General features: G+C 46.3%; 2 protein-coding genes across 2 annotated transcripts in view; one reads left to right on the top strand and one right to left on the bottom strand.

The window, feature by feature from the left end:
- RASGEF1B (RasGEF domain family member 1B) overlaps positions 1-27,876 on the bottom strand; it is a 625,650-nt gene that overhangs the window by 146,120 nt on the left and 451,654 nt on the right. The window lies entirely within an intron of this gene.
- Positions 25,143-27,075, top strand: LOC142303252 (uncharacterized). Its single transcript, XM_075344484.1, has 5 exons — positions 25,143-25,199; positions 25,279-25,356; positions 25,455-25,668; positions 25,749-25,905; positions 26,036-27,075. Exons 1-5 carry the CDS (start codon positions 25,143-25,145, stop codon positions 26,535-26,537), a joined length of 1,008 nt encoding a protein of 335 aa, XP_075200599.1. The 3' UTR covers positions 26,538-27,075.

Here is a 27,876-nt window from a genome sequence, read left to right as displayed (position 1 = left end):
ATTTAAACAAAACATTTAAACATTATTACTTTACATTTTTTCAGTTATTATTATTTTTTTTTTTGACAATACCTTCCCTTTAAGCTAAGTTAGACTTGGAGGCCATTCACATACCTTACCCAATGTGCTTTTTTTTGCCACGATCATGGTGTAGCCTCAATGTGATTGCCATGATTTTGAAAAAATGTGTCATGATTACAGCAAAACATACCATTTACAAATATCTAAAAACCCATCTAAACGTTTTGAGTTAATTGAGTGGCAGGGAGCTGAAGTGACAGTGGGAGCTTCTCCCCCTTTCCAACTCCTTACTGTACATGCTGAATTTATTATTGTGTGTTGAGTGTAAGGGGTACTTTGCACACTATGACATCGCAGGCCGATGCTGCGATGCCGAGCGCGATAGTACCCGCCTCCGTCGCAGCAGCGATTTCCTTGTGATAGCTGCCGTAGCGAACATTATCGCTACGGCAGCTTCACATGGACTCACCTGTCCTGCGACCGTCGCTCTGGCCGGCGACCCGCCTCCTTGTTAAGGGGGTGGGTCGTGCGGCATCATAGCGACGTCACACGCCAGGCGGCCAATCGGAGCAGAGGGGCAGAGATGAGTGGGATGTAAACATCCTGCCCATCTCCTTCCTTCCGCATATCCTACGGAAGCCGCAGTGACGCCGGTAGGAGATGTTCCTCACTCCTGCGGCTTCACACACAGTGATGTGTGCTGCCGCAGGAGCGAGGAACAACATCGGACTGTCGCGTCAGCGTAATCATGGATTACGCCGACGCTGCACCGATGATACGATTACGACGCTTTTGCGCTCGTTAATCGTATCATCGAGCCTTTACACACTACGATGTCGCATGCGATGCCGGAAGTGCGTCATTTTCAATTTGACCCCACCGACATCGCACCGCTAGAGGTAACTCGCTCCGGCACTGGGTTCCGTCCTCTCCTCTGTGCAAACCCCCACCTTCAGACACCCCCCTCCTTTCCGCCGCAGCGACAAATTACGATCTTCCTCCTCTTCGTTGTCGATGTTGAATCCACCATCAGGGCGGGTGGGCGGGAACGATTCCAGTCACCGTCCAGGTAGGAATGCCCTCCCACCCTTTGACCTGACCTATATACGACCCCCCTACAGCACCACCCCCTGACCAATCAAATTGACCCTTAGTCCTAATTGCCCCTTAGTTCCACCCCCAGATTTCCCGCTCAAACTAACTTTCTACATTAACCCCTTACTGACCCTATGGCCTGGCATCCCTCCTAGTCATGCTGCCCTCCCTTGAGCCCCTTTGGGGCAGCAGTCCAGGCTATTCCTATACATTGATAAGAAGCAGGAAATTATCTCATTGATGGGATTGACAGTAAACTCTCAGTTTTGCTGATCAGAAACAACTTTGCAAGATAATAAAAATGGAACTTCATTGTATAATATTGCAGCAAGGCCAAGATAAGCTTTCTGCATTTGCAAAAACCATGAGATGATCTGGTGGCATCAACCATTAAACTGTGTGCTGTAGTGGTGTTGTGCGCATTACTCTGTTTTCTTCTATCCCCTACAAGAGGTGATATTGTACCACCCCCACGCCAGCAAGGCAGGGCTGATCGGATCCAGACCTGCAGTGGCTCGAGGGTCGTCCGGACCAGAGGTTTCGTGTGGTCACTCAAATTATAAGGGGGGAGTATTTACAGGGGATGGTGTGTTGAATAGTTTTTGACGCCACCCGTGGTGTGTGGTAAGTTAGAGTACCACCGCTGTAGCTGGGAGTACCCAGTGGCGATGGAGTGGGCAGCTAGGTGTTTAACCCCTCCACGGGTAGGGGGAGATGCCCCGGGACTCGGTGATGGCGACTGGGAGGTGTCGTTGGGGAAGTAAGGGTCACTTGCGTACTCACTCAGTCCAATAACGCTGACACTAACAACTTTAGTAAACCAAAGTTCTGGACACCGCTACCGCTGAGAGGAAGCACGTTTGGGTCCCGTTTCTGTTGGTGTTGCCTGTTGATCTGTGACCTTTCCCTTGGCACTTTGTTTCCTTCTGGTTGGTCCCTGTAGCTTAACACTAGTCAGGTCTCGGTCCCCAGTATGGCTAACTGAGGGAGCTTGCTCTCAGGGTTCACGCTTGGGATTTTCTGGACCATATGTGTGGAAAGTCCTATCCCCCTCGTTGCGCTAGTACCCCGATTTTGGAGCTGGTGGAGAGCGGATCTTGTAGGCTCCATTCTCGTCGGGTAAATTGTCAGGTTGCCTGAAGCTACTCCCTGACCTAGGGTTCACGTACGTGCCCTGGCCCCAGCCCGGTGATGGTACAAGGCCGCCGGCTGTCCTCCATGACAATGTTGTGCCCCTTGTCACGATCCCCTGCGACCGGGATTCCAGCTCCTACCAGGCCCAGAACAACATCTGCTACCTAGTAGTTCCACGGAGCCCAGCTCCTGACCTCCTCTCACTTTCACTCCACTGGCCTACTCCTAACCTCCCCTTAACCAACCCCCCAAGTGGGCAACCCTATTCCACTTAGGCCGTCCACTGGTGTGTCTGGTGGGTGTGGTGTAGAGTGTTCCTAGGTTTTTGATTAGCTGGTTTTGGCAACACCAATGGTTAGGGACCCGTAACAAAGAAAAAGGTGGATATTGCGCAGAAGGGCAGATTGCACAATACCCTGTGATGACCTGATAGGCCAGGGCATCACAATAACAGTTAATTGATGGTGGTGCTCGCTGTCCAAGTTCCACAGATCTCGTATTGATAACTCATCCTCCTGTTACTGCCACCTGCTTTAGGTTTTGCTTTAGGCCTAGAGAATATTCCTTTTATTGCTATTTAACCACTAAGCACTATGTTTCGTACCTGAAGTGTAGCTTCAAAGCTCTGTGCCTCAATCCTGCAGTGTAATGACTGATCTCTGTGCATTAACCCTGAAGTGTAAAAACCTGTAGATGTGGCACAAATGTCTGATAACTGTAACTTACGCCTTTTTGGACCACTCCTGATTTTGCAAAAACAATAGTATAGAAAACAGCCATAATAGCATGCGGTTGTGACTCCCATACCGGCGTCCATAAGCTGTCCTGTCCCCCTCACCAGACGGGGACGTCAGCTCTTTCACCTTCCCGGCCGCCTAGCGGTGGCTGCTTTGTCCCCGTTCCATGCTGCTGTCTCCCAGGGCCTGCTCCTGCCGCACAGGCCTCCTGGTAATGCCCTTTTCTTAAGGGACTGGTACACCCTTACCCGAAAGTGCCAGTCAGCTCGGCTGAGAGGCTTCAGGTATTTAAGGCATCTTCCACATAAGGGAGGTGCCTGGGCAAGAAGTTCTATACATTGCTAGTTCTCAGGTCCTTTGTGCTGCTGCTGTTATTGTGCTGTATGGTGTTGCTGATTAGCATGTGTGTTTCAGTGCAATACTAGTCCACTGCTGCTGCTGCAAGTATCCACACCTGCCGATTAACACAATATCCACTGCTGCTGCTGCAAGTTATCAACGCCAGTCCCCTACCATGATATCTGCTGCTGAAAGTAGCCACATTGGCCGCTAATGCCACATCCATTCATCCTGGCCAAATCCACGACACTGGAGGCTGCTGTCATTTCTACAACCAAAGACTGTATTGTATCCATGGTGTCAGCTTGCAAGGTACCGTCGATCCAGTGGGGCTGCCCTCTGTCGGTTGACTACCAGCATGTGTGCCGATCGCCACCTCTGGTGATGGTAGTATAGACTCCAGTTTTCTCCTCCAGACCAGTGATCGGTACCTTCGGTCCAGTGGACCCACTTAACTGGTGTTCGGCCTCTCAACATAACAGCAGTATATAGTATTGCAATTGCAACATAACTCTACAGACATTGAAGGTGTTATACAAAAAGAAATTATGTCATAAAATTTTTAGTTCTTTCCAAATTTGGCAATCAATGGGGAAATGACATAACACAAATATTTTCATTTGTTTTTATAGTATACAAAGATGCAATGGCATTTGTAAAGTCTAAAAGTTATACCATGCCTTTCAGTTATTTGCATGTTTTAAAGTCCAATAATGTGCCGTCAGCTCCTGAAATAAATCTGTGGCCAGCTGTAGCTAGTCATTGAGTGGACGTCTTACATCATTGTTTTACCAGGTACAAATAAAAATTAATTTGTGGTTTACAATATATAGATAGTGTGTCAGAGGTGCATGAATATTTATAGTATGATGACCTGTAGGTCAGAGCTTTCCTTACGGTTGAGTCATCCTCTGTCAGCAAATGACTGACCTAAAGATCGAGTGTGTCATTATAAGCATATAAAATACTTATACATTTACAAACACGCTGATTCTTTTGCCATAATGTGAACTATTAATAAGTATGGGTGCCTGGTCAATGAGCTGTGGAAAACTCCTCTGCAGTTAGGTGTTCTATATATCTTACAGGGAGCTTTCGCCTCGTAAAGTTCAAAGTGTTCCTACCATAAGTGGTCATTGCAGAGCTAGCTAAATCCCAACATAGTCTGCTCACTAATTACATTTTTCTAGCATTTTACAATGTGTTTTGACCACTGGGAATGTCTGTTTGCAGGCATGAGGCAATATAATGTATGCATGACTAACATCAGCAATGTGTAGGAGTATCTAGCTTAAAACTAAACTTCGGGATTGTTTTGAAGTATTCAACCCCTAATTAAAATACTTCATAACAGTGTATAGTCATCACAACCACAGACTACTGTGCATATTTCTGTATAAGCTGTCATTTTAAAAGAGTCGCATCCCTGACATTGTATATATATTGATAGTAAACTCCTTTAAACATTGTTTTCTTATGTCCACCTTATTAGCTTCCCTGGGACTTATCTACTAGTATTCTTAGAGGACTAAAACTGCATTTACACTGGAAGATTATTGCCCATGAGTATTCTTAAAAAGACACTCATTTCATCGTTATTTTTCAGTGTAAACAGGCTGCAAAACACTGCATGAATGAGCCAAATGCTAGTTCATTGGATTAAATGATCTTTTGTGAAGCACAAAAGATCAACGTTATTGGCGGTGACGATCATTGTTATTGATGGTGCATCATACTGTGTAAACAAGACATTAAGGCCAGCATCAACACCTGGGCAAGTGCCAGGGCCCCCGGGGAAACGGGGGGTGCCTACTCACCATCGTCAGGGGTGAGGATATTTTCAGCGGTCCCCGGGCCGATTTTCGGGGATCACAGTGCTAGGGACTGCAGCTGTACTTTGCTGGTTGCCAGCCCTTTAAACCCACACCTGCAGTGGGAGTATTGTAAGAAGGAGTTATTCTGTGGGCAGAGTTAGCGCACAATACTTTCTCATCCCACAGATGAAAAGTAACCACAGTGCCGCCACCAGCATCCTCCAGCGCTGTATACCCTCTTATGTGCACCCATTGCTGTATGCTACCCTTGAGCTGTATGTCCCCAGAGCTGTATGCCCCCCCAGTGCTGTATATCCACCCAGTGCTGTATGCCCCCCAGAGCTGTATGCCCCTTCTGAGCTGTATGCCCCCCCCCACAGACCTGTGTGCCCACTCTGAGTTGTATGCCCCCAGTGCTGAGACTCTTTCGCCTGGGGACCTGGAGCCCACCCTGCAGGACGCTCACTGCTGAGAACCATAGCAGTCTGTATGCACTGTGAGATCTGTCAGCGCACAGAGTTTACTTTGGTCTGCTTGTGTAAACAGGTTATTAAACAACTGCCTATCAGTAAACATTTACCGATTGGCCAATACATTAGCTAAGAATCTCTCTTTGCAAATATTTCTAAGGCCCCCTTCACACGCACGTGAAAAATACGTGCGTGTCATACGTATCGTTTTTCGGGTCCGTGTTCCGTATTTTATGTCTGTTTCTCCAGTACGTGTGACATCCGTGTGATTGCGTATGCTAGCCGTGTGTGCGTGTGGAATGTCCGTGTGTGCGTGAGATACGTAAGTGACATATCCGTGTGTTGCCCGTGTGAAATGTTCCATGTGTGATGCACAATGACGTTGCTACATGCCGGCTGACAGCAGACAGCGACGCGCAATGAGAATGAACTCGGGTGAACTTAGGGACTAAAGAGAGCAGCGCGATTACCGCTGCCGTCACTCAGGTTACCTGCGGCTATCTGGAGTCCTCCACCAGAGACCGCAACTCACCTGTGACTTCATCGCTGATTGCTCAGATTACTTCAGTCACTCGGGCGACTTGCTGTCACAGTTGGAAGATCCAGCGGTGGCCGCGAGAGACCTGAGTGACGTCATCGCTGATCACGCTACTCACTTCAGTTGCTGTCTGGAACTGACAGGAGCGGCAGTGTTCTACTGCAGCTCTTGTCAGCTTCATGTAGCAGAGCTGAGAGCGTCGCGGGACCTCCGTGGATTACGCCGGACCTGGAGGGGTTTTTGGGGCTTAATAAAGTGGTGAACGAGGGTGTTTTTTTTTTGTTTATTATTTTAAATAAAGGATTTTTGGGTGTTTGTCTTTATTTTCTTTAACTTACATGTTAATCATTGAAGGTATCTCAGGGAGACGCCTGCCATGATTAATCTTGGACTTAGTGGCAGCTATGGGTTGCTGCCATTAACTCCTTATTACCCCGAATGCCAACGCACCAGGGGAATTCAGGATGAGCCGGGTACAGTCCCGGGACTGTCACATCTAATGGATCTGGCAATTACGGGCGGCTGCTGGCTGATATTGTTAGGCTGGGGGGCTCCCCATAGCCTGGGGGGCTCCCCATAACCTGAGAATACCAGCCTTCAGCCGTTTGGCTTTACCCTGGCTAGTATCAAAATTGGGGGGGGGGAACCACACGTCGTTTTTTTAATCATTTTTTTTTTTTACTGCTCGATATTGACATGCCCACCGGCGGCTGTGATTGGTTGCAGTGAGACAGCTGTTACTCAGCATGGGGGCATATCTCACTGCAACCTATCATAGGTGCCGGTGGGCAGGGAAAGCAGGGAATACGAGATTGAATAATGAGCGGACGGCATTTTCAAAATAGTAAAAGCCGCCGGAGTTTTTTTAACAGCTGTGCAGCGCCGCACCGGTGATCTGGGATCGATGAGTATGAGAGAGGGGGAAAGACTGACCGATGAACTGAGAGAGGGAATGACAGAGAGAGAGACCGACCGAGAGAGAGACCGACCGATGGACTGAGGGAGATTGACTGACATACACAGAAAAAAAAGATTGACCGACATCGCTTCAAAGAAGCACAAAACGTACACGGACCATACGGAGATGCATCCCTGTCACGTACGTGTGCTCACGGACCCATAGACTTTCATTAGGTGTGTGTGTGCGTGTTCCGTGCAGAAAACGAACATGCATCCGTGTAATACGTATACACATACGTATCACGCACACGAACACACGGACCGTACGGAAAAACGCACATGTAACTCCAAACATTGAATAACATTGGAGTTTGTGTGTCCGTGTCTCCGGTACATACGGAAATGGACCAAACACATACCGGAGACACGTGTGTGTGAAGGGGGCCTAAGCAGTAATGCAATGCCTATGTCCTTTGACTCATATTCACATTAGCTATGTATTTATTCCTTTTTTCTAATATACAATATTATAGCAGTAATACAATGACAAAGTATCCTTATATTATTGAGTGCCACTGGCGATGCTTTTGTAGTTATGTTGTTTTTTCAGTTGGCGCCTGTTCACACGTTGAAGTTGCTGGTCAGTTTTCTGATAAAATGGCGGTTTTGTAGTGCCATCAATTAGTCTGTGTAAACAGACCCTAAAAGCCCCGCTACATGCAACGACATTGCTAACAAGATGTCGTTGGGGTCACGGAATTCGTGACGCACATCCGGCCTCATTAGCGACGTTGTTGCGTGTGACACATACAAGCGACCGCTAACGATGCAAAATACTTACCAAATTGTTGATTGTTGACAAGTCATCGATTTCCAAAATATCGTTGCTGCTTTTGAACGCAGGCTGTTCGTCGTTCCTGAGGCAGCACATGATGAACAACACCGTACCTGCGTCCTCTGGTAACAAGGTGGGGGTGTCTTTCATCCAGCTGCTCTCCGCCCCTCCGCTTCTATTGGACGCCCGCCATGTGACGTTGCTGTGACGCCGCATGAACCTTAGAAAAGAGGCTGTTCGCCGGCCACAGCGACGTCGCTAAGAAGGTAAGTACGTGTGACGGATACTTGCAATATTGTGCACCATGGGCAGCGATTTGCCCGTGACGCACAAATGACGAGGGCGGGTGCTTTCACGAGCGACATCGCTAGAGATGTCGCTGCGTGTAAAGCCCCCTTAAGTTACAAATCCGTCTAGATATCCATCTACAGGAATCATATATTACTGTTTAAGTATTCCGTTTTGCATTGTTGGACTTAGCGGGTTGTAAACCCAATTGGGAGCTGTAATGGTGAACATATTAGTTGTTGTCCAGAAATAGATATAAGAAATTACATGATAATTAGCACAGTCTAATTACCACTTTGGCTTTAATAAAATTCCCCTATTGGAACAAGAATTAAAAAAAAAAATGGTAAGAAAATTTGTAAACACAAAAAAATGAAAAAAAAAATGTTAATGAAAAAATTTAAGATTATATATAGAAAAATTAAAACTATATAAAAATAGGATTACATATACTGAAAAACAATATAGAAGAATAACAGAATAATACTGAAAATGCAAAAAAGTCTTACACAACAATGTCGTGTAGTAAGGAAAAAGTTTTCGATTTCTTTACAATTAATAATAAATGCAGAGTTTTGACAACATTATTTGTTACTATTCTTTAAAGATTCAGTAAATTTGTATAAAAAAAAAAAAAATTCTGAAAAGTTAAAATGAACCAGATAAAAGATCCGGTCTGATGTGCGCACTACTCCTCTCTGAAGTCAGGACACACACACCCAGGATCAAAGGCGCTCAATGCTAATGGGTACAAAGCCATCTTTATATCTCATTGCCATGACGCTGGGCATTGTAAATCATGTTATCACGCCCACAGGGGTGTGATAATATGCTAAGAAGGATGACTACCCAAGGGTACTAACGCCTCTGCGACTAGTCCCTGGCCTCATTAGCATATCATAAAGGATCTTTAGAAATACTTTTTTATATTCTATTCTGTTCTATGTGTTCTTGTGAGTGCTGGCGTTCTGTCGGCTCTCACAGGAAGTGAATCATGGTAGCATTAGGAGTCGTGAGCTCACGCCGCTCTACCATGGCACCCCGTGATTGCGTCACGGGTCGCCGATGGCAGCTGCAAACAGCGTGATCCCCACCGATGTCATTAAAGTCGCACTGTCAGATTTAAGGGGTTAGTTAGCCACACATGTTTGTTGATCGGATCAGCAGACATGAGTGAGGATTACCGCATGCTCACCGCCGAAGCCTGCGGTAACCGTGGGGACACTACCTTGGATGTATATATACGTCCAAGGTCTTGAAGAGGTTACAACAAAGTTATTTATCCACAATTGTGGAAAGGTGCCAACAATTTTCTCTTGTCCATTTTGGGGATTTTGTGTGAAATGATGTCCAATTTGCCTTTCTTTTTCTCTGAATTTTTTTTGTGTCATTCCAATCCAGACAAAGGAAAAAACATGTGTAGAACAAAATATGTGTAATTGCAATAATTTTCTGGGAAAAATATGTCATTTTCTGGAATAATTTCAAGGGTGCCAACACTTTCGGCCATAACTGTATGTCTGCTTTATAAATAGTTGGGACTTAGGCAGTAGTAATTATAATTTCTAAGCTTCCCTACCAGAAATATAGTTTGTTCATTAATTCTACAATGACATGTGAGAGAGGTAAAGTGATGTAACTGAAATATGTGATGGGAATATTTGAAAAGCCAGTGTATGACAGCAGGACACCACTCCGTGTCCCGTGGCTTGGCCATTCCTGTCAAATTATAAGGACGGATTACTGTATTGAGATTTTCATCTCTGACATCAATAGGGCATAACAGAAGGAACACTCTACAAGCCATAGTCTTACCCATGTGAGTGCAGTAGTGATTACTTCATTCATTCATTCATTCATTCATTCATTCATCTGTTTGTCAAAATGAATCTCAATGATTAAGTTATGATTATGATGACATACTCTACAGTCTGGGATTTCTATTCTATAAAAGAGGTAACATGACAAATCTATTTGATATTTGATTTTTACGTTTCCATATTATGATGAATGGTCCAAAATAATTATTACGGGTGATATGGCAGTTATGTTTATTAGGTGGAAAAGTCTATACACTAAAGGGGGCTTTACACGCTACGACATTGCTCAAGTGATCTCGTTGGGGTCACGGAATTGGTGACGCACATCCGGCCGCATTAGCGATGCCGTTGCGTGTGACACCTATGAGCGATTTTGCATCGTTGCAAAAGCGTGCCAAATCGCTCATCGGTGACATGGGGGTCCATTCTCAAAAATCGTTACTGCAGCAGTAACGAAGTTATTCCTCGTTCCTGCGGCAGCACACATTGCTCCGTGTGACACCGCAGGAACGAGGAACCTCTCCTTACCTGCCTCCCGGCTGCAATGCGGAAGGAAGGAGGTGGGCGGGATGTTCGTCCCACTCATCTCCGCCCCTCCGCTTCTATTGGGTGGTGGTTCAGTGACGCAGCTGTGACGTCGCTGTGACGCTGAACGAACCGCCCCCTTAGAAAGGAGGCGGTTCGCCGGTCACAGCGACGTCGCCGGGCAGGTAAGTATGTGTGACGGGTCTGGGCGATGTTGTGCGTCACGGGCAGCAATTTTCCCGTGTCGCACAACAGATGGGGGCGGGTACCCACGCTAGCGATATTGGTACCGATATCGCAGCGTGAAAAGCGGCCTTTAGTATTAAAGAGATTTTATGGGCAACATAAAACATTTTTAGTGACTTGCTGTGTTAAAAATTAACAAGCTAAGTGATACCTCTCAGCGCTTCTCTGGATTCAGCACAGGTCACTCAGTGATCTGTTGTTATATCAGAAGGGATATGTCACCATTTAAGCAGCAGCAGGACTGCTGTGGTCTATGATTGGCTGCTGTGGTCAGGTGACTTCTGCAGTGTGTCATCAGTGACATAACTGATGCGCTGTGGGAGTCACCTAACCGCTTTGGCTATGTCATAGTATAATGCCCCAAAGTTGGGGATTACATTAATGTGCCTTTTATGTATATATGTGTTTTTTTTATACTTGACTTTTTGCACTGTTTCTATGCCGTGTGTAGCACACACAGATACCAAAGAGATAAACTCCTCACTTAGGCTACGTTCACACATCAGTTTTTTGGCATCAGGCACAATCCGGCGTGTGCCTGATGCAAAGGATCCGGCGCAGAATATGCAAAAACGGATGCGCCTGATCCTTTTTTTTTTTATGGATCCGGTATACCTGATCCGTCAAAAAATGGATCCGGCGCATCCGTTTCTTGCATCCGTTTCGTCCATTTTTTTTTTTTTTTGCTGGATCCGTTTTTTTGAATGAATTGGAGTATGCTCAGTTTAAAAAACGGATCCGGCGTCCGCATCCGTTTTTTGCCGCATCGCGCCGGATCCGGCGTCCATAGGCTTCCATTGTAAATCAAGCCGTATCACGCTGGATCCGGCGCGATACGTTTTTTTTTCAGAGACAAAAATTGTTCAATGAGACATTCCATCCGGCTGCCGCATTGAGTAATTATGCGGATCCGTCAAAAGTCGGATGAAACGCAAGGCCATCAGGCACAATCCAGCGCTAATAGAAATCAATGGGGATAAAATGGATCCGGCGCCGGATCTGTTTTATCCATTTTTTTCAGATTGTGTCTGATGGAAAAATATTGATGTGTGAACGTAGCCTTAGCTTGTAGCATAGGATCAAGCTTGGTTGGGGGCATTTTGGGTACTAGAAGCTGCAGCCCCTATACTTTCTTCAGAGTAAAGTTAGAGCTCAGCCAGTACACATCACCATAAACATGTAGGGAAACTCTAACCCCCACTCCAAGGGGCTACATGCTGACAGACTGACCTGAAGTCACATGTAGGATCTCTGAGGACTTGCACCTCTTTGGGCAGATGGAATGCCCTGGTGAGCACAGCACCCTAGCCTGACAGAAACTTAAAGTTGTGGACGCAGGAGTATGGACCTGGAGAGGGGTACCTCATAAACAAGATGGGTACACAGGAGAACGTACCACCACCATGAAGGTTAGAGGTAACTGGAACTTTGGGACTTCCTGACACTCCAGTGGGATAGAGGAAGCCAACTCTATTGTGTCAACTTAGTCAGCAGGTTAGGCTGTGACTGCCCTTGCTGTCCATCATGCCTCATATGTGACTGTTTCTGTGACGCCCCTGGACTATCAGTTCGTCACAGGGTACTGCACAAGCTGCCCTCCCGTGCAGTATTCCGCCTCCCTCTTGGTTCTGGGTCCCTAACTAAATGGTGTTGCCTCCAACAGCAAATCAAATCCTAGATACACCCTGCACCACACCCACCAGACACACCAGTGGACGGCTTTAGTAGAATAGAGTCGCCCACCTGAGGGATCAGGGAGGGAAGGTGAGAAGTGTAGTAGGTGGTGAGGAGCTGAGTTTGAGGGTGGAAGGAGAGGAAGTCGGAAGTGGTGACTCCTGAAGGAACTGTCTAGGTTGCAGACGGTGATCTGGGCCTAGAGGAGTCGGACCCCCATTCGCAGGGGATTGTGGCAAGGGGCCTGGAACTGTCGAGGAGGACAGCCGGCAGCCTAGCACTATCACCGGTCCGGGACCGAAGGCACGACGGGGTACACGAACCCTAGGTTGGGGAGTAGCTTTCACCTGAGGAGAACAGAGCCTTTATGATCTGTTCCCACCCTCTCCAGAATCGGGGCACTAGCGCAACGAGGGGGATAGGACTTTCCAAATCCAAAACGGTCCAGAAAATCCCAAGCTTGAGCCCTGAGAGCAAGCTCCCATACTTAGCCATAGTAGGGAGCGGGGCCCGGCTAGTTCCATGTTACCGGGCCATCAAGTTGAAGTCAAACTAAGTGCCAGGAAGCAGGTCACGGATCACTAGGCAGCACCATTGGGGACGGGACCTGGACGAGCTCCCCTCAGCGGCAGCGGTACCCAGAGACTTTGTTTACCCGATTGTCAGTGTCTGCATATGAACTGAGTGAGTACAAGAATGACCCCTGCACCCCATGGCACCCCTCACCGAGTCCCGGGGCACCTACCTACCCGTGGAGGGTTACAACACCTTGCTGCCCCACTTCATCACCCCGGGTACTCCCAATGGCAGTGGCGGTACTCCCCAAATTACCGTACACCATGCGTGGCGTCACAAACTACATACCAATTCCCCTGTAAATATTCCCCTTATATTTGAGGGGCCGCACGACCCGCGGGTCCGGAGACCCTCGAGCCACAGCAAACCCGGATCCGAGCAGCTCGGCTGCTTCCACAGGGGCGGCACATTTCTCTAAATCCATTGGACATTGTTATTATTTTGTGCCTTATTCTCTACGGGTCTTAGTATATGAAGAACCTTTGCACTACTTTGACATTGTATGTGTTACTAGATATGCCTTGAATGCACCTTTTGTCTTTCAGACAGAAGAACCAGACACAAACCTGCAAATGTTGTATATGTATTTTATGTGTATTTTCTCTTTAGTGTTGGACGACACTTTGTACCTTTACATGATGACACAATTTGCAACCTGTTTCCCATGCCTGGGGATAGGCATGTAAACAGTAATGGGAAATATGTAATGACCAAAGTTCAGGATTACATTACTGTGCTTTTTATGTATACTGTTTGTGATTTTGGTATTTGATGTTTTGCACTGTTTCTATGCAGTGTGCAACATATACAGACACCAAAGTAGGGGCATAACTACCGCGGTCGCAGGGGTCGCCATTGCGACCGAGCCTGGCAGGTTAGGGGTCCGCGGCCACCCGGCAGATCAGGAACCGGCTTCTTTCAGTGAGAGAGGAGCTGCACTGATCTGCCACAGACTACGTGGCCGCTATATGACCCAGTGTCGCCGCCCACTGCATGGTGTCATCGGCGGCGGCACCGGGCCCCCTCCCCTGTTATTGCGCAAAGCAATGATGAAGCATAGAGCGGCCGTCGCCATTCTATGCATCATCATTCTCCCCCTGTGCCTGCACAGTGACGTCACTCCTGTGCGACTGCTGTGTTTACAGCACAGAGCGCAGGTCGGGAAGACACTGACCGGTGCAGCGGGGGAACAAAGAGAGGTGAGGACAGAGCAGTGGTGGAAGGAGAAGAAAGGTGAGAACACAGCAGTAAGGGAACGAGGAGAGAGGTGAGTATTTGTTTTTTTTTTATATAGAAATTAGTGAGTACACGATGGCCAGAGGCCTGGGGGGGGCTGCATTATACATGGAGGCCTGGGGAGGCTGGCTGCATTATTATACATGGAGGCCTGGGGAGGCTGGTTGCATTATTATACATGGAAGCCTGGGGAGGCTGGCTTCATTATTGTACTGGACATGGAGGCCTGGGGAGGCTGGCAGCATTATTATACATGGAGGCCTGGGGAGGCTGGCTGCATTATTATACATAGAGGCCTGGGGGACTGCATTATATATGGAGGTCTATAGGGCTGCATAATAAACATGATGGAGACCCTATACATGGACTATAGGGGGTGTATTGTACATGGAGGTCTAGGGAGCTGCATTATACATGGAGGCCTATGGGGATGTATTATACAACATGAAGGACACCTTATACATGTGTGACACCCTGGCCTATCAGGTCGTCACAGGGTATTGTGCAATCTGCCTTTCTGTGCGATATTCACCTCCTTGGTTACGGGTCCCTAACCAATGGTGTTGCCAAAAACCAGCTAATCAAAATCCTAGGAACACTCTGCACCACACCCACCAGACACACCAGTGGACGGCCTAAGTGGAATAGAGTCATCCACTTGGGGGGTTGGTTCAGGGTAGGTTAGGGGTGTCATGAGTAGGCCAGTGTAGTATTGGAAGTGAAGGAGAGAGGAGGTCAGGAGCTGGGCTCCTTGGAGTTACTAGGTGGCAGACGTTGGTCTGGGCCTGCTAGAAGCTGGACCCCCGGTCGCAGGAGATTGTGACAAGGGGCACGGCATTGTCGTGGAGGACAGCCGGCAGCCTTGTACCATCACCGGGCTGGGACCAGGGCACGACGGAGTACGTGTACCCTAGGTCAGGGAGTAGCTTCAGGCAGCTTGACAATTTACCCGACGAGAACGGAGCCTTCAAGATCCGCTCTCCAGCTGCTCCAAAATTGGGGTACTAGCGCAACGAGGGGGATAGGACTTTCCACAAATACGGTCCAGGAAATCCCAACCATGAACCCTGAGAGCAAGCTCCCTCAGTTAGCCACACTGGGGAGTGGGACCCAACTAGTTTCAAGCTATAGGGGCCAACTAAGAAGAGAACAAGGTGCCAAGCGAAAGGTCACAGATCAACAGGTAACACCAGCAGAAACGGGACCCAAAACGTGCTCCCCTAGGAGGCAGCTGTGTCCAGAACTTTGGTTTACGAAGTTGTCGGTGTCAGCGTTATTGGACTGAGTACGCAAGTGACCCTTACCTCCCCATTGGAACATCCCCGTCACTATTACCGAGTCCCGGGGCATTCCCCCCTACCCGTGGAGGGGTTAAACTCCTGGATGCCCACTCCATCGCCACCGGGTACTCCCCAGCTGCAGCGGTGGTACTCCACCTTACCACTCAGCACGGGTGGCATCACGAACTGTAAATTCACCATCCCCTGTAAATACCCCCTTAATTCGAGTGGCCGCATGACCCCCGGGTCCGGACGCCCCTCGAGCCACCGCGGATCCAGATCCGAGCAGCCCGGCTGCTGACGTGGGGGCGACAGACATGGACAAGGGGTGCATTATACATGCAGGAGTATGCGGCTGCATAATACAAAATGAAGGACACCTTATATATGGAATATAGGGTGCATTATACATGGAGGAGTATGGAGCTGCATAATACAATATGAAGTTTTATGGGGTTGCGTTATAATACATGTAGGACTATGGGGGCTACATTATAATATATGGAGGACTATGGAGCCTACCTTATACATGGACTATGGGGGTGCATTATAAAACATGGAGGCCTATGTGGTGCAGTATAATATATGGAGTACTATGGAGTGAATTATAATATATGGACAACTATGGGGTGAATTATAATACATGAAGAACTATGAGAAAATCATTATAATAATTGGAGGGCTATGAGGGCTACTTTATACATGGAGGACTATGGAGGTGCATTACAAATTTACAATATATGGAGGACTATGTGGTGCAGTATAATATATGGAGGACTTTGGGGTAAATTCTTTAAAAAAAGTCTTTAAAGTCTTTAACCCCTTCACGACCATGGACGGATCTTTCCGTCATGGATCGTGTTCCGGTAAGCCCCACCCCCTGCCGCGGGCAGGCGGCGTGGATCGGCACACATATCAGCTGTTTTCAACAGCTGACATGTGTGCCTACATGTTTCGAGTGGAATCACATTCCACCCGGAACATTAACTCCTTAGATCTCGCTGCCAAAGTCTGGCAGCGAGATCTATATGTGCGCGGCCATGTTTTTTACTTACCGCCGCCCCCTCCGGACGTCACGTGAGTGATCACGTGACGTTCGGTGGTTGCCATCATAGCACAGGGTCATGTGATGACGCCTGCTGCTATGAAGTTTCACTTTCATTCTTCCTCGGCACCGAGCAGAGGAAAAAAGAAAGTGACTATTTCTGCTGTTTACAGCGGTATAGCTGTGATCAGCAGATAGCGATCAGCAATCGGATTGCTGATCGCTATAGCCCCCTAGGGGGAATAGTAAAATAAAATAAAAAAAGTAAAAAAAAAGTTTTAAAAAATTAAAAAAAAAACAAAAAACCTAAAAGTTCAAATCACCCCCCTTTCCCCCCATTGAAAATTAAAGGGTTAAAAAATAGATAAATATACACATATTTGGTATTGCCGCGTTCAGAAATGCCCGATCTATCAAAATATAAAATCAATTAATCTGATTGGTAAACGGCGTAGTGGCAAAAAAATTCCAAACGCCAAAATTACTTTTTTGGTCGCCGCAAGTTTTACGCAAAATGCAATAACAGGCGATCAAAACGTACGTAGCATCTGCGCAAAAATGCTACCATTAGAAACATCAGCTCGAGACGCAAAAAATAAGCCATCACTGAGCCATAGATCCCAAAAAATAAGAACGCTACGTGTTTCGGAAAATGGCGCAAAACGTGCGCCACTTTTATTGGACAAACTTGTGAATTTTTTTTAACCCCCTTAGATACAAGTAAATCTATACATGTTTGGTGTCTACAAACTCGCACCGACCTCAGGCATCATACCTACACATCAGTTTTACCATATAGTGAACACCGTGAATAAAACATCCCAAAAACTATTGTGCCATCACACTTTTTTGCAATTTTTCCACACTTGGAATTTTTTTGCTGCTTTCCAGTACACTATATGGTAAAACTTATGGTTTCAGTTAAAAGTACAACTTGTCCCGCAAAAAACAAGCCCTCATATGGCAAGATTGACGGAAAAATAAAAAAGTTACGGCTCTCGGAAGAAGGGGAGCAAAAAACAAAAACGCAAAAATGGAAGTCTTTAAAAAGAGGTTGGACGGACATCTGTCTGGGATGATTTAGTGAATCCTGCTTTGAGCAGGGGGTTGGACTAGATGACCCAGGAGGTCCATTCCAACTCTAATATTCTATGATTCTATAAAATTATAATACATGGAGAACTATGGAAAATTCATTATAATATATGGAGGACTATGAGGGCTACTTTATACACGGAGGACTATGGGGGTGCATTATAATATATGGAGGACTATGTGGTGCAGTATAATATATGGAGAATTATGGGGTGAATTAAAATACATGGAGAACTATGGGAAATGCATTATAATACATGGAGGACTATGGAGGTGCATTCTAATATATGAAGGGAACTGGAACTTTGGGGTTTGCTGGAGAATGCCACTCCTGTGGGATAGAGGAAGCCAACTCTATTGTGTCAATTTGATCAGTAGGATAGGCTCTAAATGCCCTTGCAGTCCATCATGCCTCATATGTGACTGTTTCCCTGAATCCATTGCTATCTGCCTGTATGTGGAGCTGTGTCCACCTGTGAAAGTTTTTACCATCATGGCTGTGTAGCTTCTGTTTGTTTAACAAGTACCACCTGTTCCACTATAAAAGTGTCTCCTGGCTCTCCTGTCTCTCTCCACCACAATAACACCATGGAGAATACCACTGAACACCACTACAGAGAGGGGACAGTAAGCTCGTAGTGTTAACCCCTGCACACCCAGAGACTGTGTGCCCTATCCACTGCATTTGTGTGCCAGACACTGAGCACGGCCACCACCACTTTAGACATGTACCGTCCCGCGGGCTCGGCTGCGACCGCCGAGCCGCTCGGATCCGTGCTCGTACAGTGGGTGGCTCGAGCTCCTCACGGACCCGGGGGTCACATCGCTCTGCAAGGGGCTTGGCGCTACATGCAGGGACTTCGGTGGGAGTTCCATGGCCGGGGCCACAGTGGTTTGGAAGAGATGTAAGTTCGTGACGCCACCCACGGGTTGTGGTGAATGGATGGACACCACCGCTGCCATTAACTAGGCCTCCCGGGGACGGTGTTGTGCAGCTTGGTGTTGACCCCTCCGTGGGTAGGGGAGTGATGGTCTCGGGGGCCCGAGGGAGGTGCTGAGGTATGGGGACAGGTGCGTGCTGGATGCTGGTGCGGTGTGGTGCGGTGAGCGGCCTGAAGGCACTGGTGTACTCACTATGACACAATACACTTGAGTCTCTGGTAAACCAAACGGGAAGATGAACGGGGCCCGCAGCTGGCTGCAGCTTCTCCCTGGTGGTTTCCGCCTTTCTCCTGCACCTCTTTGTGTGAATGTTTGACTTTTATGCCTAAGCAACGGTAGTCCACTCCCCGACTTGCTGGATGTTGGAAGAGCCCTGTTTGCCCGCAGACGCTGGCCCCTTGGGTCTCTATGCCTTGGCTTTACCTGGTATGGTTGGGCTGTTGTCTTCTAACGGGCCTTGTGTGAGAAAGGTCCTTAAATCCAGTCCTCAATCAGTTGATTTGACTCGGCCCTGTTGATTCGGGGCTTCGTACTGGGTCTGAGTACCCTCCTGGTGCTCCGGTTTCCAATCGGTTCCCAGGTTCGGTACCGGCTGGCCACCGCCCGACCCCGGTCCCTACGGTTCCACCGGCTGTAATCCCAGCTCCTGCAGGTGGCCACCACCATCTGCCTCCTTGACAGAGGTGACTGGGCTCCAACCCAGCCACCTGAGTAGACTATTGGCAGGCCTGGTCACAGGTCTACCCTTGAACTTGACCTCTCTCCTTCACTGTCAAGACTACACTACTTCACTCTGAACTTGTGTCTTTTTCCCGCCTCCAGGCCTGTGAACTCCTCGGTGGGTGGAGCCAACCGCCTGGCTCCGCTCCCCTGGTGTGGACATCAAACCTGGAGGGTGGTGACAAGGTTTTTAAGTTTGGCTGCTGTCACCTTTTTAGAGAGGGGGTGTGTGTGTGTGTGCATGGGACTACCTGGGACGACCTGACTAGTCCAGGGCGTCACAGACACACAGGATCCAACGCTCTGCCCGGTTCTGGGTCCCTGTGCACCACAACAGCATTCTTGCTGATTCAACAGTGATGTAAAAAAGTGACATCTACCGGCATAAACACTGACCTTGGGGCAGCCTGCACTGGATCCACATAAGTACAGGGAAGTATCATTTGATATTTTTAACACACCATGCCACTGTTAAAATTTTTATTTTCCCCGAAAACTCATTTAAGTGTGAAATATAAAACTATCAAAAAAAGGAAATAAATGTACAAAAAAAAATACAAAATCAAAGTAACCACATCAGACAGAATATCTGCCAATGTATGTGTAATATATGCAGGCTGGTATGTAGTCATTCCTCAAACAGATGTTAGAAGAATGCAGGGAATCTATAGATGCAGCCTCCAAATTTAGCGTGGTGTCAGCAAAATGTTATCATTTCAAGTCAGTCTCCAGCGGCCTATATTATCATATATTCCCCTTTGATGTATGTGATGTAATACAATGAGTCAGTAATTGCCTTATGCTTTAGAATAGGCAGCATGGATTAGGCTTATTGTTCTATCACCTGTTTAGTTTGCCTTTGATTCTGCTTATGTGACCAGATGGCTCCTAATATCCAAGAACAGCTGAAGTAATTTGGACTGTGCCTCTACTAAAACTAAACGCATAGTAGAATGTGGGCCACATAATGGTGTCCTTGTGCAGCACATACAACGTGTGTCCTTTGTTGTATGAACTGTTCAAGAATAGATCATCCTGAAGTTCTTCAGACATTTCTGAAATGACAAAATGAACTACCTCCTTAATTGGTCACCTCCCGTATTTCCCCCCAAATAAGACACTGTCTTATATTATTTTTCCCCTGGAAAATGCGCTAGGGCTTATGTTGGGGGTAGGGCTTATTTCTGGGGAAACACGGGTTGGGAGTAAGTTAATGCAGCAAAATAGGCAGGCACGCTACAGGACAATCATACTTACCAGACCCCGAACATCTGCGTCACTCCCAGGTCCTCTTGTGATCCTCCTGCTATCCACAGCAGGTGCTCCCACTGTGTTCTCCACAGTGGTCCTCCCCTACTTCCAACTGGCACTCACACACGCATCAGGAACATCATACACACACAAACACACACAGAAACACCCGGTGATTCTGTACTGCTTTCGGCTGGCAGTGCTGTGGAACGCAAAGACCTGCGGTGGAACACTTGGAGGACCTGTGGCAGAACGCAGCAGTGCATTCCACCCCAAATCCTTGCATTCCAGGTCTATGGAGCAGTACAGTATCACTATGTGTCTGTGCGTTCCACCGCAGGTCCTCAATGCGTTTCACCCAGGTCCTCACGTTCCACAGCGACCCCTACGGGGTCTGATGAGTATGATTGCGGGGTCGGTCTTCATTCTTTTAGCGGTGTCTTCTTTCTTTAATGAAGTGTTTTGCAGTACTCTTTACCTTTTTTTTTAGCCGCATGGACACTTCGTTATTGTACCGGAAATAGGGCTTATTTTCAGGGTAGGGCTTATATTTAAGCCTTACTCCAAAAAAGGCCAAAAATTAACTGCTAGTGCTTCTTTCAGGGTAGGGCTAATTTTCAGGGAAACGCGACAGGAGGGACATTTGAGCAGAGTAATTATTACTTAGAAGAGATGGTAATAATTGCAAGCTTTCGAGACTACTCAGGTCTCTTCATCAGGCATGATTTTGTGTTATAATGAGCCTGATGAAGAGACCTGAGTAGTCTCGAAAGCTTGCAATTATTACCATCTTTTCAGTTAGCCATTAAAAGGTATCAACCACTGAGGACTCTCTGTTCTTTTAAACATTTTTTTTATCTCTACTGGCTAACACGGTACAAAGATATATTTTACTTGTACTTAGAAGAGATAAGATGTAATTGGTACATTTGGGAAGACTTTTAGACCTTCACAATATTGACTTTATTTTATTTTGTTCCACCCCCATCCATGATGTTTTACCTGTAATGATGATTTGCTTTCTGTATACAGGCGCATAAAACATACTGTAATAACACATAGTCCTAATGATCTTTAGAAGTTTTATTGGAAATAAATACAGGAATTAGAGATTATTTGCTTTGCCAATGGGACAAAACTGATCTTTAGGTACATTGTAGTATCGATAGGTGTAGACTTATATTTAAGAAGAACAAGAACTCCATTATTTATGCAGATCTCAAGCAGGGAGGCTGTAGTGTACAGCCAAATCAAGGTATTCCTTTCCCCTGGGTAAAGATTGAGTTCACTACTCTAGCCCTGTGTCTTAAGGCCCAGTCACACACAACAACTTACCAGCGATCTCGGCAACGATACGACCTGATAAGGATCGCTGGTAAGTCGCTGGGAGGTCGCTGGTGAGATGTCAAACAGTTAGACCTTACCAGCGATGCAGGAACGATACAGGTCGCAGTGGCGACCTGTATAACGATCTCGCCAGTCATTGGGACCCTGTCACACAGCGTCAAATACAGCGATGTGTCCTGCCCAGCAGGACATCGCCTTTGAAGAAAATGGTCTGGACCATTCTGCAATGACTAGCGATCTCACAGCAGGGGCCTGATCGCTGGTAGGTGTCACACATAACGAGATCGCTAACGGGATCGCTACTGCGTCACAGAAACCATGACTCAGCAACGATCTCGCTAGCGATCTCGTTGTATGTGACGGGGCCTTTAAGCACATTAGATGCTTGTCGGTCTAACAATACATCAGCTAATCATTTGGATGACAGCCATCTCAACGAAGCCTCCTATAGATAGGAGGGCTCATTTGGTTCGAAAGACTGCTCGTGTTTTCTATATGAGAAAGCCGAAAACCATCGTGTCATTGGGAGAACAATGCGATCGATAGTCTGAAATTGCACATTCGTGATCGACATCTTTCCCGACCATCAGTCAGCTAGCGCCCTCATACATATTAGATTGTTGACCTGTTGTTGATATAATCTAATTCACATTAGTCTAATGTGTATATTGACCTTAAGTACCCATGTCAAATTAAAGAATCTAGTTGGCATGAAGTAGGCAGGGAATCATTCATTTGTAAACTATGGGTGTCAAGCAAGCCCCATTTGCTGCTATTTTGTTCGTGGGAGGTCTGGATGCTTCTGGACTTTATCAGTCATCACCTAAAACAGCTGCTAGTTTCTACATATTTTTGCTTCAATAAAGGGTAAACATAGTATTACACCGCACTCCAAATTCTGTGAATTATATATAAATAAAAACTACTATGCCTATAATGGATCTTCTTTATGTTCTTTATTGCATGTGATGACAGTGATCCACATAGATCTCATGTCTTCATTAAGCCATTTTAGGTCAGATTTTTGGGAAATGTAAAAAATGTGAACACATCCTACACTTTAAAAATGATGATATAAAATGCTCCAGGTTTTCTAAAACATACTAAGTGGGGTGAGATGACAGACATTTCCAGTCTGAAAAATATAGAGAAATGCATTACTTAAGACATGCCCTCAAATTAACAGCTTAATCTGTCAGCTACTCATAATATCTTCTTACGAGGAAGAAGCAAACTAATGGAACCTCTCCCTATTTACAGTACAGAGAGTGATGTTTACATTGCCGTGAAAAAGTATTCATGCCCTTTGAAATTTTCCACATTTTTCCATGTTACACCCACAAATGTAAGTATTTTATTGAGATTTTATGTGACATACCAACACTAAGTAACAAGTATTTGTGAAATGTAAAAGAAATGATACATCATTTTCTAAGTATTTTAAAAATATAAATATGAAAATTGTGACGTGTATTTGTATTTAGCCCCCTGTAGTTTGATACTCCTGATAGAAATCCCGAGTGACCAGTTGTCTCCAGAAGTCACATAATTAGGAAATTGAGTCCACCTGTGTGTCATTTACTCTCAGTCTATGTATAGGTGTTCTGTGAAGGCCTCAGAGATTTGTTTGAGAACATTTAGGCTACTTTCACACATCAGTTTTTTTCCATCAGGTTCAATCCGGAAAAAAACGGGTAAAACGGATCCGGTACCGCATCCGGTTTTCCCCCATAGACTTGCATTGTTACCGGATTGTACCGGATGGCTTTGCGTTGCATCCGTTTTTTTCCGGATGCGGCAAAATAATTGAATGCGGCGGCCGGATAGAACGTATCATGTAACGTTTTTTGGCCCCTTAAAAAAAACGCATTCTGCCGGATCCGGCGCAATGCGGCATTGTATACAATGGGTGTCTATGCATGCCGGATCCGGCGCAATGCGGTTTAAACCGGATGCGGTGACCGCATCCGGTTTGGTAAACAGAGCATGCGCAAATTTTTTTTTTTCATCATCACAAAACTTATAAAAGGATCCAGCACATTCTACACACCTCCTGCCGGATCCTGACTTCAACTTCTGCTGTCCTCCAGTCCAGTGCTCCAGGGAAGAGGTATGTCCACAGTACTGTCCACAGATCACTGCTGTGAGCTGCGTACATGTACTTAGACATTTTTTTTTCTTTTTTTGCAGGTGCAGTGTTGCCGTTGAATTTGTGGACAGCCAGTTGCTGTGTCCGTTTCCATTGAGTGCCAGTGCGGATTTGGAGGAGAGTGTTCCTGAGGTAATGTCCACAGTACTGTCCACAGATCACCGCAGTGAGCTGCGTACATGTACTTAGACATTTTTTTTTCTTTTTTTGCAGGTGCAGTGTTGCCGTTGAATTTGTGGACAGCCAGTTGCTGTGTCCGTTTCCATTGAGTGCCAGTGCGGATTTGGAGGAGAGTGTTCCTGAGGTAATGTCCACAGTACTGTCCACAGATCACTGCTGTGAGCTGCGTACATGTACTTAGACATTTTTTTTTCTTTTTTTGCAGGTGCAGTGTTGCCGTTGAATTTGTGGACAGCCAGTTGCTGTGTCCGTTTCCATTGAGTGCCAGTGCGGATTTGGAGGAGAGTGTTCCTGAGGTAATGTCCACAGTACTGTCCACAGATCACCGCAGTGAGCTGCGTACATGTACTTAGACATTTTTTTTTCTTTTTTTGCAGGTGCAGTGTTGCCGTTGAATTTGTGGACAGCCAGTTGCTGTGTCCGTTTCCATTGAGTGCCAGTGCGGATTTGGAGGAGAGTGTTCCTGAGGTAATGTCCACAGTACTGTCCACAGATCACTGCTGTGAGCTGCGTACATGTACTTAGACATTTTTTTTTCTTTTTTTGCAGGTGCAGTGTTGCCGTTGAATTTGTGGACAGCCAGTTGCTGTGTCCGTTTCCATTGAGTGCCAGTGCGGATTTGGAGGAGAGTGTTCCTGAGGTAATGTCCACAGTACTGTCCACAGATCACTGCTGTGAGCTGCGTACATGTACTTAGACATTTTTTTTTCTTTTTTTGCAGGTGCAGTGTTGCCGTTGAATAAAAAAATATGTCGTCTTCTGGTAGCCCGCCCTTCGGTTCAGAAACTGAGGTATTTTTTTTTTTTTGGTGTTATTTTTTTAAAAAAAAAAAAAAAAATTTTTAAATAAACGACATTTACACAGGTGGCCGAAACATCACAGGAGATGCTGCCAGAAGAGGACGGAAGGGGTGGAGAAATACACGGAGCGGGCGGTCATAGTGTAAGTTTCATACAGGAATTGTTTACCACAGCACACCAAACACATAAGTAAATAATGTTTTTTTTTTTCTTCACTAAAGGCTTCAACTTCTAGGGCTCACGATAGAGCTCCCCCAAGACCGTCCCAGGGTCGTCGTCGAGGTGGCGGTGGTCATAGTGTAAGTTATTTTTTTTTTTTTTTTTTTTTTTTTTTGTCATGTCAGTGTGAATTTTTGTCTATTTTTTTTTTAAATTTCTTTTTTCTTTCTTTGAACAGGCATCACAGCGTGCTCCCGATTCTGACGGTGAGGAGGCCGGATTTATCAACATCGACCTCCTCATCGATGAAGTTAGAGAAAGGGAGCCGCTGTGGAACATGGCTGACCGCCGCCACGCTGATTCGATCGTAACCCGTCGACTCTGGGACGAGGTATGCCACGCAGCGGTAGAAGGTTGGGGGGAGCTCAATTCTCGTGGCCAGAAGAAACAGCGTAAGTATTCACAGTTCAGTAGGTTATGCTGCATGATGTAATGTGTTGTATACTAACCACTTTCTGCTTTCCACTTTCAGGTGACAAACTTCAGAAGCGGTGGCGGTCTATCAGGGATCGCTTCAAAAAGGAGTTGAATCAAGAGATGCAGGCCCCGAGTGGATCCGGAGGACGCAGATCGAAGTACCGTTACTTTAGAGCGTTGTCGTTCCTCCGGACAACTATGGTGTGCAGAAGGTAAATATTCCCCACAATATGTACAAAGTATAATATTTTATGTCTGATTTTTTTTGCCTTTTTTTTTTTAGTCAGTGCCAATGTATAGCAATTAAATTAATTATTGTTTTGTTTTTCCTCTTTTTAACAGCACCGTCTGCAGCACTCAGGAGCCTGCATCGAACCCGACAGGAGCGATCCCTGAACAGTCCGCCACTGGGGAACACAGGCACAGACCCCACCCATCTGAACCTTCCCTTCCATCGACATCTGTCCCATCCACCTGCGCTGGAGCTTCCCGTGAGACTTCATTACCTGAAGCTGCTGGTGATGAGATAGCTTTTCCCCTACCCCACCCCTCTGACACTGCTGCCCTCAGTAGAACACCTTTGGGTTCTGGGCGTCAGCGTCATAGGGGTCAGGAAAAGAGCTATGCGCCCGAGTTCTTGCATCTAAATGCAGCCTTCCAGAACGCCATTCAATTATTAGCCGAACAAAATCGTTCATCTTTTAGCTTAATAAATGCCAATATGGAAAAAAATACGCACGAATTGTGCACGCGTCTGGACAGGCTGCATTTAGATGCAAGTAAATCACCCAATCATTGTTTTTTTTCAAGCCGTACTAGAGCGCATGGAAAAGCTATCTCTTGACCATCAGATGCATGTAATGCAAGCCACACGGCAGGCTCTGGCGCAGGTTGACTCCCAACCACCTCCACCCACCCCTCCAAGACCACCTGCCCCCCCTCCAGCCATTGTCCCTACTCCCCCTACTGCCCAGTACCAGCCTGCTGCCCAGTACCAGCCTGCTGCCCAGTACCAGCCTGCTGCCCAGTACCAGCCTGCAGCCCAGTACCAGCCTGCGGCCCAGTACCAGCTCCCAACCACATCTGCCCCTACACTTCCTACCCACTACCACATCTCGCCTTCCACACCCATCATGACCACAACTCAAGCCACTAATTCACCAGCCACCTCTTCTGTCTCCCAATCCCTCCACTCCACCCCTCAATCCTTACCAAATCCCATCCCATCTCCTGGTTTCCCTCTTGGTTTCTCAAGCACACCTTCACCTTCTGTTACTTCCCCACCACCACCACCAACACCACTTTCCACCCTCAATACTCCAACTGTGCGTGTGTTCCCACCTGTCAGCCCCTCCAGTACTATCTCCACCCCAAGCCCAAGATATACCAATTTATAATTTATGTTTGTAATAAAAATAAAAGTTTTTTGTTGAAAAGTATTTATTTGTTCTTGTTTTTTTGGGTGGAATATTATTTTGCAAGTTAAGTAAATAAAAAGGTAATGCAAAAACATAACATGTTGTAATTTGACGGTGTAAAAATTACAAATTTTTAAAGCGAGTGAAAGCTTAAAATTAACAAGGTTAACAAGATATTTTTTAATTTATTTTTAACTATTTTTATTTGTTATAAAACTAAACAAAAATCTTACACCATTTGATCTTGCCAATCTACTCTACCTTCTGGGGACACAAAATAGTCAGCATATTTGTCACGGATTGTTGAACAGGCAACACTACTCCTAAATCCAGGACTGGTGTAGTCAGTCAAAGAGGTGGATTCCAAACTCTGGTCATCCAAGGACAAAGGTTCCTTTGTTAAAACAAAATTGTGCAGTACCACACATGCTTTCACAATTTCATCCACAGTTTCAATGTTTAAATTAATGGCTGTTAACAACACTCGCCATTTGCTGGTTAGTATCCCAAAGGAGCATTCCACCATTCTTCTGGCTCTGGATAATCTGTAATTATATATTTTTTGTGTTTGCGTCAATCCACGGCTTGCATATGGCTTCAATAGATGTTGGGAGAGTTGAAAGGCTTCGTCGGCCACAAAAACAAAGGGCATTGGGGGCTCACATGTGCCAGGAAGAGGTCTTGCAGGAGGGAAATCAAAAGTATTCCCATAGATTCGCCGCCCCATTGGGGACATTTTAAAGACCTGAGAGTCATTGGATCTCC

The sequence above is a fragment of the Anomaloglossus baeobatrachus genome, chromosome 1 (assembly GCF_048569485.1).
Source record: "Anomaloglossus baeobatrachus isolate aAnoBae1 chromosome 1, aAnoBae1.hap1, whole genome shotgun sequence".
NCBI classification, from domain to species: domain Eukaryota; kingdom Metazoa; phylum Chordata; class Amphibia; order Anura; family Aromobatidae; genus Anomaloglossus; species Anomaloglossus baeobatrachus.
This window is presented reverse-complemented; position numbering and strand designations above follow the sequence as displayed.